Raw genomic sequence first — 19,412 nt, 5'->3', positions numbered from 1 at the left:
ACTTGTTTGCCCCACTGTAAGTATACAACAGTAACTAAAATGGGAGCTTCTTTGATATATGTCTGGGATATACATTTTCTTTCTCCCGGAACAATCAGGACCACAAATATAAACTTCTGTAATCTAAGTTAAATTTTATTTGCCATATTTACATAAAGTAAAAGCTCACTTTAATAATGTAAGCATTAAACAAAGTAGTTAGAAACTCCTAGTGTCACAATTTCATAGTTAAATACACATCAGGAAATAAAGTATATTTTTGATTATTTACTTTAATATACAAAGTCCTCTTTTTTTTCAGGAAAAAAATGCTATAATCAGCCAGGAGGTTTTCATTAAAATAAAATGCTAATGGTAAAAAATATTATTGTTAATTGCACTGGTTGCTTTTTAAAACAAAACAATGTATACAGATAATTGTCTTTTCTCATCCCAACTTTTTCTTCATGTTCATAGTATTAAATGACTTGGGAAAAACTTCCCTCTACTGGCAATTCCAGGTAATTGTTTTTCACCACTGCAACACATTTTCTCTCTCTTCTTCTACTGACAAGACTTGAATATCTTGTCAGCCCTTAAATCTGCAGTTCAGTTGTCTGAAGTTTTATGCTGTTCTGAATAATCATTCAAAAATTGCTTTCTTTTACTCAACCTTAGAAATTAGCCACATGTGTGTATAAAATGAAATGTGAAGTATACAAACAAATTATAATATTGTCTTATTTGAAAAAGCAGTTAGCTAGCAAAGAACAGGGTTGCAAACTATTCTATCTGGTCAAATTAAAAAATAACATACACAAGCAAATAAACTAATTTTTAATTGTAGCCTTCCTGCTGCCTTGTTTAACTATGCTTGAAGGAAATTATTTCTTCAATTTTGTAACTACAAGAGATGTGTCCTGCTATAAACATGGGGATAGCCCTTCCCCAGTTAGTGGCCCAGATTTGTTAAACTATAACAGAGATCAGCAATGATTCCATCATGTGACATCCTCCAGATGTAACTGAACTAAAATATATATTTAAAAAAAGATGTTTAAAATGGCCCAAATCTCATGATTTGGCTTCAACTTTTAAATTCTGAAGTGGGGTCCATCTAATGGTCACAAATGCTTCATTGCTATCCTCAGGTTACAGATCTCATTGTCATATTTCTGGAAGGTACCAGACTGCGGTTCTGGAAGGTGCCAGATTGGGGAATACTGAGCTGCAAAGTAGTAATGTTCATTCAGTAGGCCTCAGCTCTAAGACTGGAACCTTCTTCCTTTAAAATACTGAAGGTAATCCTTCTTGCAAAATGCAACAGTTTTGTAAATATTGCCTTCTGTCTTTATACACTGCCATACCCAAAGAATACTGTAAGCTTCTGCTGTAATTAAAGTAAATGAATATGTGAAAAGCTCTAAAATAGATATGGTTACACAGCTATATTATTATTTTCCATACAGATTCACTAAAGCAAGCTGCTTATTTGCTCAGCTAAATTTTTGAAGTTAGATCCTCAAAACTAGTGGAAGTGAGAAGGCTAAGAACCCAACTTTTGAATCAAATATTGGCATGGTGCTTCAAAGGAAAATACATTTAGTGATTAGCAATAGGGGCTTGTGGAAAGAGTGAATGTCGTATGTATTTATCATGGCAGAGTAGCAACCAAGTGAGAATGGGTATTAGTTCCCCTACCAAAAAGCAGTACTGAGCAAGCCATAGTGTCTTATGTAGGTCTACGGCTAATGAATGGCCAGAATGGACATAATCTGCTCATGCCTTCACAGAAGGCTCAGAAGAATTCAAGAGTAAGTATCCCCATTAACCTGATTTATACTCTGTTTCATGTAAGAGACAAGATAACTGACCTGTAAGCATGGTATTATATGACTTACTCATGTTTGGTCTACAACCATATATTTTAATGAACTTCATAATCAGGATGACTTAGTGAGTAGCCACAAATGGAGTGGAAGGGGTGGAACAAACAAAAGAATATTTCTCTGCCATCACTTTGTTTTACTTCCCCATATTTTGCTTGCAAAGTATCAACGCTCTCAAACAGAACAATTAGCTCAAAATCAATTCCCAGGAAATGCTCTGAATAAAATCTGCTAGGCTATCATCTTTTAAAGATCAGCTCATTTTAACAGTGCAATAATGATTGTTAAGCCTAAGGTAATAGAACTATATATTAGCGTTTCTGGTCAAAACTGAACAGACTGACAGACTGACATTCACAGTTAAGTGTCTAATGAAAATGCCCAAACTTTCAGTAATTTCCTACAAACTTTCATTTATATTAATGATGGTCCAAAACTACCAATACAAATGGATAAGAGTACTTAAGCCATTAACTAGCAAGACAAATATCAACAACTGAAAATATAACACCCTAAAAATATTGCACTGTAAGAATTTATTTCCGGAACTTACCTGAAAGAGGAGGCTTATGTGAATGAAGAGTACAAGGTACACTAACAATTAATTTCTGATCAGGAATTGCAGGAAACTTTTCATCTTCTGAAAGCCTGTTTTATATATCACAACAAAATTTAAAAGGAAAAACTTAAATGAGATATACAGATATCTGGGAAAGATCTGTACATTCATTGGTTCTTCTCTTCCTAAACAGAATAATGACAACGATAAAACAAAACGCAGAGACCACTCTCACACTGGAAGCTGTAGGGAAGCTAATCTATAAACGTTGAGTGTATTTCTTTTTCTGAAAGATAAAAGGCAGCTTATGAAATTTCCTAAGCTTTTGCAAAAAGAAAGCCAATAAAAATATAAGACTACCAGAAGAAGACAAATACAGCACAACCAATATGTTTCCAATGCAGAATACTGCCTGCCTTTAAAAAACAGATCAATATGTAATTCCAGGGCACAAATGATCCATTTGGCGGCAGCAGCCAATGCTCTTTCTAGGGCTAACACAAGATGGCGTAAGGAAGATTTAACTGCAGCTTTTTCCTAAGTAGATGAGGGGAGCATAGAAAACACCTGGCTTATAGAATTTCAGCCACCTTGTCCTTTTCTTGCTGCAACAGGATAACTAACTAATTACCCACTCCTATCCCTCAGCTGTCAATTCCCAACTCTTCAAAAGACAAAACTCTGACTGATAGTAAAGAAAGTGTGATTCCTAGTTATTGTTAACAGCAGCTTTCTCTTTCCCCACCTGCCACCTGCTAACAAGAAAACTGAGTGGAGCTTCAGAAGCAGGGGGCATTCTCTCTTTGGAGAAAAAAGCAATCTATTAGCCCTGTTCCCCATCTGGATGGATTTCAATTCCAATAATTTCCAACTAGCTGGTTGGACATTATGGGAATAGAAGCCTAACACATCTAGGGGGTGCCCACTTGGTGAAAACTATTCTGTGAGTAAGAAGATTTCAAACTTTTTCAGGCCATGAAACCTGTGGGTTAAAAAAAGAAACCAAACAACCCACAATCCCAGAACCCCTAATCCAGTGTTGTCCAAACTTGGCCACTTTAAGATGAGTGGACTTCAACTCCCAGAATTCCCCAGCCAGCATGGATGCTGGTTGGGGAATTCTGGGAGTTGAAGTCCACTCATCTTAAAGTGGCCAAGTTTGGACAACACTGCCCTAATCAAAAGGCAAGGCTCTAGCAATAGAAAACTGGTTGTGTTTGAAGGAACTTTTCTTCCTTTGCCCTTAGTCTGCCATGAACCCCCATCAACTTCCTGTGAACCTTCCCTGTAGTTGCCTCTATTGGCCCTACAATGACATTCTATCCACCCATTTAGTAATAACTGGATATTCATTAAAGGCACTTAAAAGCATTTCTTGAAAAAAATAATGTTGCAGCATTATGGGAAAAAGGCAACTAAAGAGAATTGAAAAAAATAAAAACTATAGTTTGCAACTTGCTTAAAGCTAGCATTCCTCAGTCCTGTATCAAGAAACCCCACTCTTATTCCTTGACACCTGTTCGCAAAACTCAGCTAAGCATTTCTAACTAAATGCTATGCAATAATACTGCACATTAATAATATAACAAAAACAATATCCATACCTTAACGGTACATCTGTATTTCCCTGCACTCTGCCCAGCACAAGAATTTCATAAGGCTTTTTGTGAAGAGAATCTAATGGGATCACAAATTCTCCAGACTTTGTAATCTGAGACAGAGAAACTTGAAGAAATGTAGCAAGTATAAACACAGCATAACAAGCTATTTTTGTGTGATTTACACAACTTTGTTATTAATACAGAAAACAGTTGCTGTTTTCTGTATTAGTAGAGTACTGCACCCATGACTACAAATAAAAGTACATATCAATATATAAATTTCTCCAGATCAGGGTTCAAGAGCTGTCCAAATCTGGTCAAATAAAATCAATTCTAATGTTTTATTATATCACTCACTGAGGCTAAATGCTAAAAATTTCCCAATTTAAGCTTCCGTTAAAAATTAAGTTTAAACTTCAGCTAATTGTGTCAGCTTTAGTAAGTACAAACTAACTGTTAAAGGTGAGGAATATTGAGATTCACAGATATTCAGAGAAGCTATTGAATAAGGGATTGCTCCAAATGTAAAAGCAAATTTGAAGTTAGTGCTTTGACAAAAAAACAAGATTAACTCAGTTTTAACTATGGATACAATTTCAGTATCAAATCTAAGTAGAACTAATAGAACTAGCATGAACCTCATTAATAATTACTATTTATTGCTATGAATATCACATTTCACAATTACTGGGAAGAGGGGTTGGAAAACTATTCTAGAGTTTTCATTTGTTTGCTGTTATCTGTTACGTTAATTATTCTGCATCAACTAAAACCAAGACTGCTTTATTTTATACATAGGAAGATACATATTAGTAGTCTGCAGCTTTACAGACCCTTATCCTAGAAGTGACCTCTATTGAATTAAATTAAATTAAATGTACAGCTGGACAAACATGTACAGAAAGAGCAGCACCATCTACTCAATCTGGGTCCCAAATGAGGCACCTAAGGGTGCCACTCTACCAACAGAAACCTCATCTGGGGATGCCAGCCTCCCTGTCCCACCTTTTAGTTTTTTAAAAAAAGGTTCTAGCTAGTGTGTGCTAGAAAACAAAGCATTAGCTGCATAATGCATAATCCACATTTCCAAAAATGTCTCTGGGTTTTCTATAAACTCCAAAGGCAACTTTCGAAAAGAACATCTTAAGGGCCAGCTTTCCAGTGCTTGTTCATGTGTTCATCTGTCCAGAAAAGGACAAAGATAAACTACGGTGGCAAAAGCCACCCTGAAGAGCTAGTAGAGCTGGGCGGCAGGCAATTGCTTCACAGGAATTTTGTGACTGACTACACCCATCATGGTAGCCATTTTGCAACAGTGCCTCTCCATATAACTGTGTCCTTAGGAGGAGGGCCGGAATCTGGACTGCTGTTTTCTTTCATGGCCTGGTGTTAAGAGAGCAGGAAAATGGGAGAGATTGTGGAATGGAATATGGCATGGAAATGAACACTGATAAAATCATTGACAGGGGAGATTTATGCTGAAAGGCTGCAATCTGGTCACCAGGGGAGAATGGCATTCCTCCCTTTCCATTTATAACTTAACTAAGGAAATCAACAACATAGTGACAATAGCTTCTCCAATCTAAAAGTCCTACTCCTTAATGTTAGATCAGGCTAAGATTGGAAGGCAGGTAGTAGAAAGGACATGGGCTACAGAAATTTCATCTCACTAACCCATGCTCCATCCTGCAGTCTGCCAATTCTGAGCATAACCGTCTGCATTTGGGTGGCTGGAACAGTGGAAGGAATAGACCTGTGTGAAACAGCTTGGATTTGGTTTGCACCTTGGAAACAATGTCATTCACTTCACCAAAGCAAAAAGTGAGCCAATTAGTCTCATTAGTGGCCTCAAAATGCATATGGCCTACATAAATACAGCAGGTCAAGTCTCCCCTCAGCTCCTGCCCCAGTCTTGGCCAATGTGCTTCCAGGCTAGACATTTTTATGACTGCTCATGACAGCATTTTTCACATAGGCTGAAGAGTTCTAGGCAACATGCAGCTGGATGCCAGTTGAGGGACTGCCCAGAACTACAAAGCTGGAAGTGGTAACCTGTCTGGAGGAGGCAAATAGCACATCTTCTGTAGTGTTCTTCAAAGGAGAAGGTGACTGACAAACAGCAAAGTGATCATCAAACCCAGGTGCCTTGCATACTGTAGTGTGGCCTAAAGCATTCACAAAGCCACTCATCCTGGAAGACCTTTTGTCATAACCAGAACCTGGTGCTGGGGACAACCGTCTGCCAGCTAGAGAGATTCAATCCTATCCATATGCTGTTTGGTATCTACACAAAACTGCTGGGGAAGGTCATCCAGAATTTTCAAATGAGTGTCATCAGCTCCTTACCATACTATACCAAAGAAACAACTGATATACTTGAACATTGTCCAAATTTAATCATGGGCTGAATGAGAAGTAGCAAGCTGAAGTTACTCCAGACAAGACAGCAGTGCAGTTAGTAAGCAGGAAAATGGATTTGGAAATTGAAATTCAGCTTGTTTTGGGCAGATGTGCACTCTCTCTGAAAGTTTAAGAACTCCTTGATCCTCAGCTATCATTGAATTTGCAAGCTGCACCTTTGTATATTTATGGTCTAGCCCACTATCTGCATGACTTCCTGTACCTGACAGGTTTGGCAATGGTTACCCACTGTGCTCTGCATGAGGCTACCCTTGAAAAGTGTCCAGAAGTTGTGGCTGGCATAAAATGTAGCAGCTAAGCTGCTAACCAGTGCAAAGTACAGGGAACATATGATTCTATACAGAAAAGTCTGCATTGCTTGCTAATGGCTTACCAGTCAGAATTTAAGTATCGATGTTGGCCTATAAAACCGTAAAGAGACTGACTATCTATAGAATATCCTCTCCCATTTAGACCTTGTCCAGCTTTTAACACTGGTAGGAGAGACCCTTTTTAAGATGCCACTGCTATCAGAAACTCATCCTTCTGATCTATGAGAAAGGACATCTCTGCTCTCCAGCTATGGGATATACTCCCTCAGGAGGTGCCTTTATTTTGTATGTTTATTAATTTTAATGTTTACTTTTTATATAGTTGTTTTTGAGTGATTACCACAGCAGAAAGATGGGGTATAAATCAAATAAATAAATAAACCTATCCTCCCACCCAAATATTCCTAGTAGAAAAACAAAAAACAGTATAAGCTTTGCTCTGGTATTGGTCACGCATTTCTGGGCTGAGAATGTTCTGAGAGGCATTTGTTCTTTTAATTCTTAATCTTAATTGTAATAATAAGAGAAATACGGTATGCAAGGCTAATGTTCCGAACTGAGCTGTATGAGTTCTTTCATATCTCAACTCATCACCTACAAATTAAGAAAAACACACATACATACATAATGAAAAATGCATTTAAAATGTACTCTAAAATTAGTATTGGGATTACTATAAACAAATTTTGAATAAAGAAAAAAAATCCAGCAAACTTACTTTTACCCAAAACCACTCAACTACATCATGTATGGACCAGTGAGGATAAAGTTCATTCTTTACAAATCGTAAATGCTTCTGTCTATTGGTCACCCATGTGACCACAAGACAATCTGGAGCTGCCAGTGCTGGCACAGGAATTTCTTTGATTTGCCAGTGAGACAAGAAACCATACCTATATGTGGATATAGTGAGAAAGTTTAGAGCTCATCCAAAGCAAGAAAGGAAAACAGATGTCTGAAATTGTCTGACAATTTTTTACAAACTTTGTCTAATTTAACAACATCTCACTAAATTAAATCTGAGTCAAGAGTGACATCCAGTGGTGGAAGGCTTTCTCTTTACATTCAGATCTACTGAACACAGCAATCAAATTACAATACTTTTTCATTTCCAAAGACAGATATGCATTAAAAAAAACTTCTGAAGCAAAATGAGCTTTTAATGAAATATTTCTCTGCAGTTATGAATATTAAATGAATCATTGGAGGTGCAATTTGATTGCAATTTATTCTATTTATACAGTATTTTGGAAACAACATCTTGTTCAAGTATGAAATCTACTCCTAAAGATTGGCTATTGGCCACCAGGTTACAGAATTTTAACGTGGGATTATGAAAATTCTGATAGGATAAAACTGTCAATGGCTGACAATAATGATTATCTACTTCCTGTGATATGAGGCTGTAGGCTTCTGAATGACATTTACTGTGGATAAGTAACAAGAGACTTATATTCATGTTCTGCTTGCAGGCTTCCCAAAAGCATGCAGTTAATCTATCATGGATATAAAATGCTGAGCTATTCAGATGCTTAGTCTGGGCCAACAGTCCTCTTCTACTATTTTAAAAATTGCAAAACTATACATTTCTTTTTAAAAGTGCAACAGTTATGAAGTAAACTTTGGAGAGAGATTTCTGTGTACATTCAGCTTTAAAAACAAACCAAGCTCTCAGCTTTCTGGGAAAGACTCATTCAATCTGCTTATTTCTCATTTCATGTAAAGCCACTTTTCCTCCTAACTGACATATCAACCCTTTAAGGCAGTGTTTCTCAACCTTGGGAACTTTAAGACATGTGGACTTCAACTCCCAGAGTTCCCAAGGTTGAGAAACACTACTTTAAGGACTGTTTCTATGATATTTCTAAAACATCCACATACAGGTAGTCCTCACTTAGTGACCACAATCAGGATGAGCAACTCAGTCGCTAAGTGCTACAGTCACTAGGTCGAACATCACACAATTGCGACGGGCTTACGACCTCACTTCCCCTTTGGTTGTCAAGCAAAACATCACGTGACCGCAACTTACGATTTTACTTCTGTCTTCTCTATTAACCCTGCTTGTCGCAAGCCAGTTGCAAAGCACCCAAATGGCAGTCACGTGACTGCGGGGATGCTGTGATGGTCGTAAATGCGAGGACTGATCACAAAGCTATTTTTTTTACACTATCATAACTTTGAACTGTCACTAAACGAGGCAGTCAATAAGCAACGATTACCTTTATTCCTTTAAATGGATGTTTGAAAGATATTGTATTCCCTGAATATATCACTAATTTTAAGAAATTATCTTGCCCATTTTCCAATTCACTTTTTATTTTGCTCACCATCTTTTCTAATATGCAAAATAATTGGAAACACACCTGAGTAGTTCTGAATTACAAAAAAAGCACTCTAGGTCCAATAAAAGGATATTAAAAGTGCAGAGTAAGTTACTTATTTTTAATTTTTTATTTACGATATTTATAACCAGCATGTTTTCAGCCAAACCAACCCAGAATTACATTAGAATACTCTTAAATTAATATTTTTATTTATGAAATATTCTCAACAAAAATAATAATAATCCCAAATTATGGTAATCTACTAGTTAATTAGTTTTAAGCATTTTAATAGAATAATTCCATTGAATAAATGCTAACCATTATAACCTCTTGCATTTGAGAATTCCAATCATAAAAAACTTGTTATGGTGCCCTTAACTGATTTTTTATATCAAGCATACATAACAAATTTTGTGATACATTCAGATACCCTGCTGCAAATTACTCTCTTTTATTATACTAGCAAACCGTAACATGCCAGATGACATGGTACTAAAAGTTATTTACTCAATTTATATAAAAATACACATGGGAAATCCTACCTACTGCTTCTTTTCACAGACTTGTTCTCCCATGGTGGGTCTATAACAATTATGTCATACTTTTTTTTATCTAGAAAAAAGAAATATTTTTCATTAATTGCCATAACAATTCTTTGAAATTATAAAAGTGCTTCCCATATTTTAAGCACCTAATACATCTTTCAAAAGAAGTGAAAGTGTGATCTTTCCCTGCATTTTAAAACAATAAAAATACAGAATAAAATCTGCTGTTTTAAGTTTATATCAACCACACTATTTTATGTGTAAAGCTGTTCTTAGCTGATGACTCAATTTCATATCACAGGCAATTATAACAGCTTCACATGTACCATAAAATATTTCTTATCAATCAAGGCAGACTTTGTTCTAGAACCTATATATTAGCCAATTATTTTTTCAAGCATAAATTATACCTAAGGGAATGGGCCATGAACTACGTTGGGTATTCGCTATACGCAGAGATAAATATAATATTTTGCTTATATCGAAGCAAAATACTACTGCTCAAATCAAATTGTTCAAGCGGACAGTCAGGTATCGTTCAATTCCTTCTTTACTAAAATATACACAGAACTGCTATGGCAAAATATTTGGGGATTCCTGACAAGTAGATAATTTTACTAAGATATGTACTTACAGTTCAAAAGTGGCTGCATACATGAAATATCTGATAAAAGAAATGCACTTTTGGGGGGAAATAAGTACTTCTGTCCCATTAGTGTTAACATCTTTGCGTTGTTTGTATTATTTTCAGTGACACAGGTTAACTGAACTTGTTCTGGGTCAGAAGTTTTCTTGTCTATTACACATTTTTGCTCTCTTTCATTCACAGGAACGAAACACTTGGCCATCTCACATAGCTCAGCCAAACTGAAATTATTTTGTCCTCTGTCAGAGGTCTTGGTGTAAAACTGTTCTAGAGAACTAGGCTGAAGGAAACCACTTCTGCGTGCCTCCTGGATTAAACTTCTGGTCCCATCCAAAATTATGCCACTGATCTGTACAGCAAAAAAAATAAAAGGAAATTGCTTGAAACATATACATTTGTCAATCGCGATCTATTAATAAGTTCATGTGAATTAATGATTGCACAATCTAAGCATTAAGTAATTAGAAAATGCTTTCATAATTGTTCACCTTATAAATTATTTTTAGGTGTTTGAAAGGAGAATGTTATGAATCCTTCAGATGGACATTTTCACAAACAGAGGCATTACAATAGAGATAGGACAATTATAAATTTCATTGTATTAGCAATCTTCCACTCACCTTGAGTCGCTTACAGATTCCAAACCACTTAATTTACAATTTGAAAATGAAACAAAACAATCTCAAAATATTCATGGTGTTTAGGAATGCACAAGATCAAGAAACAAAGCCAATTAACAACCAGCACCGTCAAAATGCTTAATTTATTAGGCTTAATTTAAAAAGGTCTATGTACACGTAACAAGAGTGTTTTTCTTTGTACAGGTAGTCCTCGACTTGGGACTGGAAGTTCCATTGCTAAGCAATGTGGTTGTAAAGCATGACGTTGTGTGACTGCATTGCTTAGTGACAGCAATCCAGCACTCCCCATTGTCATCCTTAACCAAATTCCACCAGTCATTAGCCAAGGATCCACTCCAAGCCACTCCAGACTTAATACCTTCCATCCCCAAGCCTCAGTAAGGGACTGCCTCCTCTTCAATTCCTACCTGCCTACCTCCCCCCCATCTCTGCCCTTTTGCCCACCCTACACCCTGCCTTGCAGGGTGGCAAGCAGCCCCAGAACCGCATGGCTCTGGGGCCACTTCCATGCTGTGGCTCAGGGGCTTTTTGGTGCACTGCAGCTCTGGGGCTGGAAGAAGCCTGAGCCACACTGCAGCATGAAGCCTCAGCCACCCCACCTCACCCCACCCTAGCCCAGGAGTATGGTGCAAAGTTGCAGTTGCCCCAGCAGCGCAAAGTCGCAGCCACCCCTGGAAGCCTCAGCTGCCCCAGCCCAGTCCCAGCTGCAGTCACACTTGCCCTACTGCACTCCAAGGCCCCTGACACCCTGCAGCTGACCTTCACCGTCTTCTTGCTCCTGCTGATGAGGCGTGCCTGCCTCGGCCCTTCACGAGGCAGCTGGTAGCCACACGAGGCCATCTTCCCCAGGTCTCGCGAGGAAATCACTGTGCACGACCTGGGGAAGAAAGCCTCGTGTGAAGAAAGGAGGACCCAGCTAGAAGAGGTCCTTTTCGAGGCAGGTGCGTGAAAGAAGGCCCCAGCTGCACCAGTGTGAAAGGAGGACTTGGCTAGAAGTGTCCTTCTTTTGCAACGGTGCAGCTCGGGCCTTCTTTCACATGCTTGCCTTGAAAAGGACCACTAACTGGGTCCTTCTTTCATACCAGCAGAGCTGGAGTCCTCTTTTGTGTGCCTGCTTTCCAAAACTTCGCAAGAAGGCTGCATGCAATTTAGACAAGGCCACGTGAGATTTGGACAAGGGGTGGGTGTGGCCTTGGGAACAAGGCCTGGCATGGTCAACAGCTGCTTCGCAAAGGGTCAGGCTGGATGCGCCTTGTCAGCAGCAGCAGGAAGATGGCGAAGATCAGCTGGGGGAAGCAAGGCCGGCAGAGCCAACGACCACAGGGCGGCCAAAGAGCATGGGTGGGGGGCAGATAGGCAGATGGAGGGAGGTGAAGCACCTCTGAGGTTATAAGTGCTGGTGGGCTGCCAAATACCCGAATTTTAATCACATAACCATGGGAGTGCTGCAACAGCTGAAACTTGGGGGACTGGTTGTCCCTTCATTCAGCACCGCTGTAACTTCAGTCGCTGAACAAATGGTGATAAGTTGAGGACTGCCTGTAGAACAAGCCAAACTGCATTCATGCATCACACTTAGCCATGGCTTAGCCACACATCTAAGCAAGAGATTCACCCATCAAGCTATGTAATAAACTCATGGTTTATAAATAAGAATAGTGAAAAACAAAATCATATGAAGTATATTATGGCTTTGGACAGTATGTAAACCTGTTCCTAGTTAATTCAGAATACTAAGCCATAAAAAGTGACTTTATCATAATGCTAAGCAAAAACCAAACAAATCACATTATGGCTCAGCACATATGTTATTCAGAATATATTCTTTCAGCTGTGGTTGAGAAATCATGACTTCACGTACCCTCACAGAAGGAAATAATTCCCTACTCTCTAAAGCTGCATTTGCCACTGATGTGAAACACAATTAAAGCTAACTGTACTTTTAACTACATGTCTAACTGTGGTTAAAAGTACAGCATACTCTGGCCCATGCAGAATCTCTTAGGTAATTTCTCAACTAGTAACTTATAGTATATTCTAGAGTCATCTAACTACTGTTATACCCAAATAGTAGTAATTAGGATAGGCTTTATATCACTTCAGCGATAACTGGATGATGCTATTAAGACATTAAAAGTCAATAATGGGGAAATGGCCTTAGTCACAGTAAATAGAATGTGTCTGCACTACCACTTACAAAAGAAGAATTTAAGGAATTTTTATTTAAGGAAGTTTCACATTAGCTCTTTTTTCACTGGGATTGCTATTGTTTTTTAATCATTCAGTCACTTCTGAGGCTTTGCATCCAATGGATACCATTTCATCATGTCTGTCAGTATCTGCTTCTTTGAGTGCTTATACTTGTGTCACCAGTGAGAGTACCTAGCCACACTGATTTTATACTGGCCTCTTTTTCAATTGCCTTCCATTTTTCCGAGCACCTGGGTCTTCTCCAATAACACCAAAACCTTCATATTTTGTGCCCCAAATATTTAAGCTTTAGCTTCATTAGTAATGCTCCCAGTGAAGTCTGCTTTTACCTCATCTAATATTAAATTATTTGTTCTCCCTATAGCCCAGAGTATTCTCAATGTTTTTCTAGCAGCACAACTCCAAAGGCATTAATTTTTCCTTCTTCAACTTTTCTGATGATCCAACTTTCACAGACATATGTTACAACTGGGGAAACCATGGCCCTGATAATACATACTTTTGTTAGTAGTATGATGTCTTGCCACTTTAATATTTTATCGAGATCTGTCACTGCAATCTTTTAATTTGTTTACATTTTACAAAGCATTTTGAATATATTCTGAACCATTTCAGAATAGTTGACTTGCAGTATCTCTGTCATACTTTGTAAAATATCATTTATAGTGACTTTTCCATACTAAAATATGGCTGAAACACCACTCTGTTCACTGTAGGCAAAGCATTAGTAAGGCTTTAAATGAAACATACCCTTTTTGCATATTACTTCCTAATTATCATAGCTGAGGGATTAACTAACCATTTCTCCTTGAAAAACGATTTCATTACCCTGTATTGATTTCTCTCCCAGGAGATGAGAATTGCCTAATATTTACCAATGTACAGTCAGGTCCAGAAATATTGGGACATCGACACAATTCTAACATCTTTGGCTCTATACACCACCACAATGGATTTGGAATGAAACAAACACAATGTGCCTTAACTGCAGACTGTCAGCTTTAATTTGAGGGTATGTACATCCAACTCAGGTGAACGGTGTAGGAATTACAACAGTTTGCATATGTGCCCCCCACTTGTTAAGGGACCAAAAGTAATGGGACAATTGGCTTCTCAGCTGTTCCATGGCCAGGTGTGTGATATTCCCTCAGTACCCCAATTACAATGTGCAGATAAAAGGCCCAGAGTTCATTTCAAGTGTGCTATTTGCATTTGGAATCTGTTGCTGTCAACTCTCAAGATGAGATCCAAAGAGCTGTCACTATCAGTGAAGCAAGCCATCATTAGGCTGAAGAAACAAAACAAACCCATCAGAGAGATAGCAAGAACATTAGGCGTGGCCAAAACAACTGTTTGGAACATTCTCAAAAGAAGGAACGCACCGGTGAGCTCAGCAACACCAAAAGACCCGGGAGACAACGGAAAACAACTGTGGTGGATGACCGAAGAATCCTTTCCCTGGTGAAGAAAACACCCTTCACAACAGTTGGCCAGATCAAGAACACTCTCCAGGAGGTAGGTGTGTGTGTGTCAAAGTCAACAATCAAAAGAAGATTTCACCAGAGTGAATACAGAGGGTTCACCACAAGATGTAAACCATTGGTGAGCCTCAAAAACAGGAAGGCCAGATTAGAGTTTGCCAAACGACATCTAAAAAAGCCTTCACAGTTCTGGAACAACATCTTATGGACAGATGAGCCCAAGATCAACTTGTACCACAGTGATGGGAAGAGAAGAGTATGGAGAAGGAAAGGAACTGCTCATGATCCTAAGCATACCACCTCATCAGTGAAGCATGGTGGTGGTAGTGTCATGGCGTGGGCATGTATGGCTGCCAATGGAACTGGTTCTCTTGTATTTATTGATGATGTGATTGCTGACAAAAGCAGCCGGATGAATTCTGCAATGTTTTGGGCAATATTATCTGCTCACATTCAGCCAAATGCTGCAGAACTCATTGGACGGCGCTTCACAGTACAGATGGACAATGACCCAAAGCATACTGCAAAAGCAACCAAAGAGTTTTTGAAGGGACAGAAGTGGAATGTTATGCAATGGCCAAGTCAATCACCTGACCTGAATCCCATTGAGCATGCATTTCACTTGCTGAAGACAAAACTGAAGGGAAAATGCCCCAAGAACAAGCAGGAACTGAAGACAGTTGCAGTAGAGGCCTGGCAGAGCATCACCAGGCATGAAACCCAGCGTCTGGTGATGTCTATGCGTTCCAGGCTTCAGGCTGTGATTGACTGCAATGGATTTGCAACCAAGTATTAAAAAGGGAAAGTTTGATTTATGATTATTATTCTGTCCCATTACTTTTGGTCCCTTAGCAAGTGGGGGGCACATATGCAAACTGTTGTAATTCCTACACCGTTCACCTGAGTTGGATGTACATACCCTCAAATTAAAGCTGACAGTCTGCAGTTAACGCACATTGTGTTTGTTTCATTCCAAATCCATTGTGGTGGTGTATAGAGCCAAAGATGTTAGAATTGTGTCGATGTCCCAATATTTCTGGACCTGACTGTATACTCATTATTTTTAGAAGAGTGAAAGAGTGTACTTTATAGCAGAAACTGCGACTAAAACACCTTTTATTAGAATTTTCCAAGAAAAACATTTCAGTATCTATGATTTTAGCATGGTTTGCACTAAGCAAGACTGGGTTCATACAATGTATTAAGTCACAACTAACAAATCACATGCTAACTTAACACAAAGTGGGAATTCAGCTTTTAGTTCAAGATACAAAGTAACTCTCATGGAACATTTCATAAGGTAAGTATATATGTCACAAAAACAAATGGTCATCCTCCCATTATAACTCTTCAAACTTACCTTTAAATGATACTCTAAGATATCACTTTCACCGTGATTAAGTTCATTGCTTCTTTTTCGTTTCTAAAGTTGAAAATGGGCACACATGTGAGAGATACTACCACTCAAAAGCATTAAGATTCACTACATTCTGTATAAGGGGAAAAGGTGGATTTTGTGATGAACTTGCATTCCTTAAACTTGACAAGACTATTAAAAGACAACTAAATGAATATGTTAGTAACAGCAAAGATATCTCCCAGGTGTACAACCTGCAACCTAATGCGGTTGGACATGTGAGGGTGGCAGTGCTTCTCAGCATCTCACAATCCACTGACCATAAGCTTCCTTTGTGGTCTTTCTTTATTTCCCATTCCTCCTGTTCTTTGGGAAATGTTAATTTCAGGGAATTTTCTTCCTGCTTTTGGTTTGCAGGTACATGCTCTAATCAGGTCCTTCTTTCACGCCCTAGCTTCTTTTGCAAAAGAACAGAGGGCTGGGTGGCACAAGAGAAGCTGTGGCTCTACTGGTGCAAAAGAAGACAGTACGAAAGAAGACCCCAGCTGGTACAGTAGTGGTGCGCGGTTGGGGCAGCCAGCAGCAGTGGGTAGGCGGGCAGCCAAAAGGGCAGAGATGGGGGGGAGATGGGCAGGAGTTGAAAAGGAGGCAGACCCTTATCTTACCAAAGCTCGGGGCTGGGAGGGACCAAGCCAGGAATGGCTTGGATCAGGGTGGGTTCTTGCCTAATGACCGGTGAGATTCGGTTAACAATGGCAACGGGACTGCTGGGATTGCCAGCGCGAAGCAATGCGGCCACGTGATGTTGTGCTTTACAACCGCATTGCTTAGCGACAGAAGTGTCAGTCCCAATTATGGTTAACCGAGGACTACCTGAAATGCTAATTACCTAAGATAGCCTTCTCCAATATGCAGTACTCTCCAGATGAGCTCACACACAACTCCCATAATCCACAGTCAGCACTGGCTGGAGATAATGGAAATTATAACAGTAGGGGAAGTGGTATTATCTGACTAGTGTTTCTTACCCTGATCCCTTCCAGAAATGCTAGTGCTACATTTTCCTGGAAACTGTAGTAGTAATATATCCAGAGAACACCAGGTGGTGGGAGAGTGATCCAGAATAAATGAGCAATAGAAACAATCTTCAAGTTTAGGTTTTTGAAGGAAAAAAAACTACAGTTTTTGCAGCACCCTTTTCATTCTAAACTATTGTCTATAGTGGAAATACAGGATTTTCAGAGGACTGATGGGAAAGAGTCCCTCACTTTTATTATTAGACATGTCCCCATATATGTCTCAACCAAGAAAGAAAGTCAGGCCGTGTGGCTTTTTGAAAGAGAAGCTGCCACTTAAGGAAACCAGCATTAAAAGTTAAATTCCTTCTAACAGTGCAACTCACGGATGGCAAACACATATGACAACATGAGTTTAAGACACATATTAATACTATGTTACTCAGTGAACTGCTAGTATGGTCCTTCTAGGACCATTGTTATCTATACATTCACTAAAATAATAAAACTTTATTAGCACATGCTAAAATTAGATTTACTTGATTTCATTTACCACAGGTTTATTAAATGTTGAAAGCATGTAAGATTTATACAGTGCATATTACCAACAGTCTACAGAGTACACTGCTGGGCTGCAGAAGTAGCAACCTATAACTATTTTATAATAGATCAGTGATTTCATTTCATGCCAATTTTGCAGCACGTAAATGTATATAAATATATAAGAAACTTATCTTTACCTTTTTGGCTTTAATTGTAATAACAGGCTTGTCCTTGGCACTTTTCTGCTGTCCTGATTCACCAGTTTCTAGATTAGTCCCATCATGCCTTTCCATTTGGAAGCTTTCAGTAATATGGGGCTTAAGTACATTAAAATATTCTTCCCGAAATATGTATGTCCTCTTGACCATCTGACCATTTTTTTCTCCTTCGTGTCTAAAGTCAGGAACAAAACTTTTTGTACATGATTTTATGGGAAGCAGAATTGTACCTGAGGAAGCAGGAAGAACAGTATTGTCAAAAGAATCGTGGGCTGAGTGCTCAAGGGAGTGGCAAAAATAGTATCCAGTTTTATTTATGAAGGAGAGGTGATCTAGCATCCAGCCAGCTGGCAGATAACATACAATTGACATTGTCTGCTTTCCAAGGCATAATTCTTCCAAATGATTTATTAAAAACTGTATTTCCTGGGGGGGGAAAAACAGAGAAGTAAATCTATACAGAACTGTTGCATTTACCCAAATGTCAAATATTTTAATTCAATCCTATGAACATTTACTAGCACTTCCTGTGAGCACAACACCTGTCTTCTGTTCAAGAGCCTGACCGTTTTCAGGCAGCTGTGTAAGCCTGAAAAAAAGATGCTGTTGCTTTAAGAAATTCATGTGAGTTAAGGCTATTCTTAAAGCCAATGAAAAGGTATTTTCCTGCATTCTGATGAGGCATGTATTCAATATATACAGATGATAAAGCTTATATGGTATTTTGCATGAAAAAAAGAAAAAAATAGCAATAACAATATATGGAGAATAGATGCTCCAGATGCTTTGACAGTGAAAAATTGTTGACATATGAGATCCTGTACTGTGACATACATTATTCACTGTCCCTGTAGCTACCAACTCTTTTAATCAAGGCTTTTAAATGCACACATCCAAGATGCTAGTTTAAAATCCATATAAGCACATATAACAATAGAATTTGGTTTGTGTGTTGGGATAATATTCAAATTAAAAACCTAGAAATAATTGCCCACAAGTAGACAATAGTCCTAATCCCATCAAACCATGGAGCGAGCAAACAAAAGTTAGTTTTGCTTATAGAATCTGGACGATTATTATAACATTTAGATTAATATATTTGAGAGAGTTCAGTGCTTTAGGTACACAATCTTGGTACAATTCTGGAAAAGCCCTTGCACTACAGCGGTTTCCTACAACTATCTAGCGAAGTCCCAGGAAGAGATGAAATCTGAACTGGATTCTTTCCTGCAGTCTTACCCTAAGTTATAGTTATAAGTAAATCGTGCTGAATTCAATGGAATTTATTTCTGAGTAAACGGTGCATGTTCGATCGCGGTGAGTGGATCGCGTAGCCTTTGAGCCGAGTCTTCTGCCCCATCGCGGACTCGAATAGCCGCGCTCAGAGAGGCCGTGAAGGTCAGACACCAGCCCGTAGCATGCCAGCTGGACCTATTCCCCTTACTCCGACAGGGAAGAAGAAAAAGAAGAAGAAACTTCGCTCACAAGGGAGAAGCCTCCTTGCCCTCTGTAACGCACAGCCAGCGAGCAACTCCGGAATTCACAACTCGTGGAACGCCAGAGATAATCATAGAGATGAAACGTAGCCGTTCCCTCGAGCCATTGTAGTCTGAAAGCAATTTCCTGTTTCAGAAGGAAATGACGTCGTAATTTGCCCGTCGGGTTCT

At 38.8% G+C, this 19,412-nt stretch overlaps 1 protein-coding gene across 5 annotated transcripts in view; it reads right to left on the bottom strand.

Moving 5' to 3' along the window:
* Positions 1–19,412, bottom strand: part of METTL4 (methyltransferase 4, N6-adenosine) — a 58,244-nt gene that overhangs the window by 7,018 nt on the left and 31,814 nt on the right. Inside the window, exons 1-8 of one of the 5 annotated variants that reach the window (XM_025169650.2) lie at positions 19,231–19,382; positions 17,725–18,171; positions 15,972–16,034; positions 10,267–10,627; positions 9,630–9,699; positions 7,479–7,653; positions 4,032–4,138; positions 2,422–2,516 (exon numbers count right to left, since the gene is read on the bottom strand). In XM_025169650.2, the coding sequence (XP_025025418.2) occupies positions 2,422–2,516; positions 4,032–4,138; positions 7,479–7,653; positions 9,630–9,699; positions 10,267–10,627; positions 15,972–16,034; positions 17,725–18,117 (1,264 nt within the window). In that variant the 5' untranslated portion in view covers positions 18,118–18,171; positions 19,231–19,382. Of the gene's footprint in view, positions 1–2,421; positions 2,517–4,031; positions 4,139–7,478; positions 7,654–9,629; positions 9,700–10,266; positions 10,628–15,971; positions 16,035–17,724; positions 18,172–18,984; positions 19,383–19,412 lie in introns of those variants that run through there. The other 4 variants (XM_007432986.4, XM_025169651.2, XM_025169652.2 and 1 more) reach the window with 4 other exon arrangements.

This window comes from Python bivittatus, unplaced genomic scaffold (genome assembly GCF_059951505.1).
Source record: "Python bivittatus isolate LINGU-HERP-01145 unplaced genomic scaffold, Pbiv_v1 ctg000840_np1212, whole genome shotgun sequence".
NCBI classification, from domain to species: Eukaryota; Metazoa; Chordata; class Lepidosauria; order Squamata; family Pythonidae; genus Python; species Python bivittatus.
The sequence above is the reverse complement of the archived record's forward strand: the minus strand, read 5'-3'. Positions and strand labels throughout refer to the sequence as shown.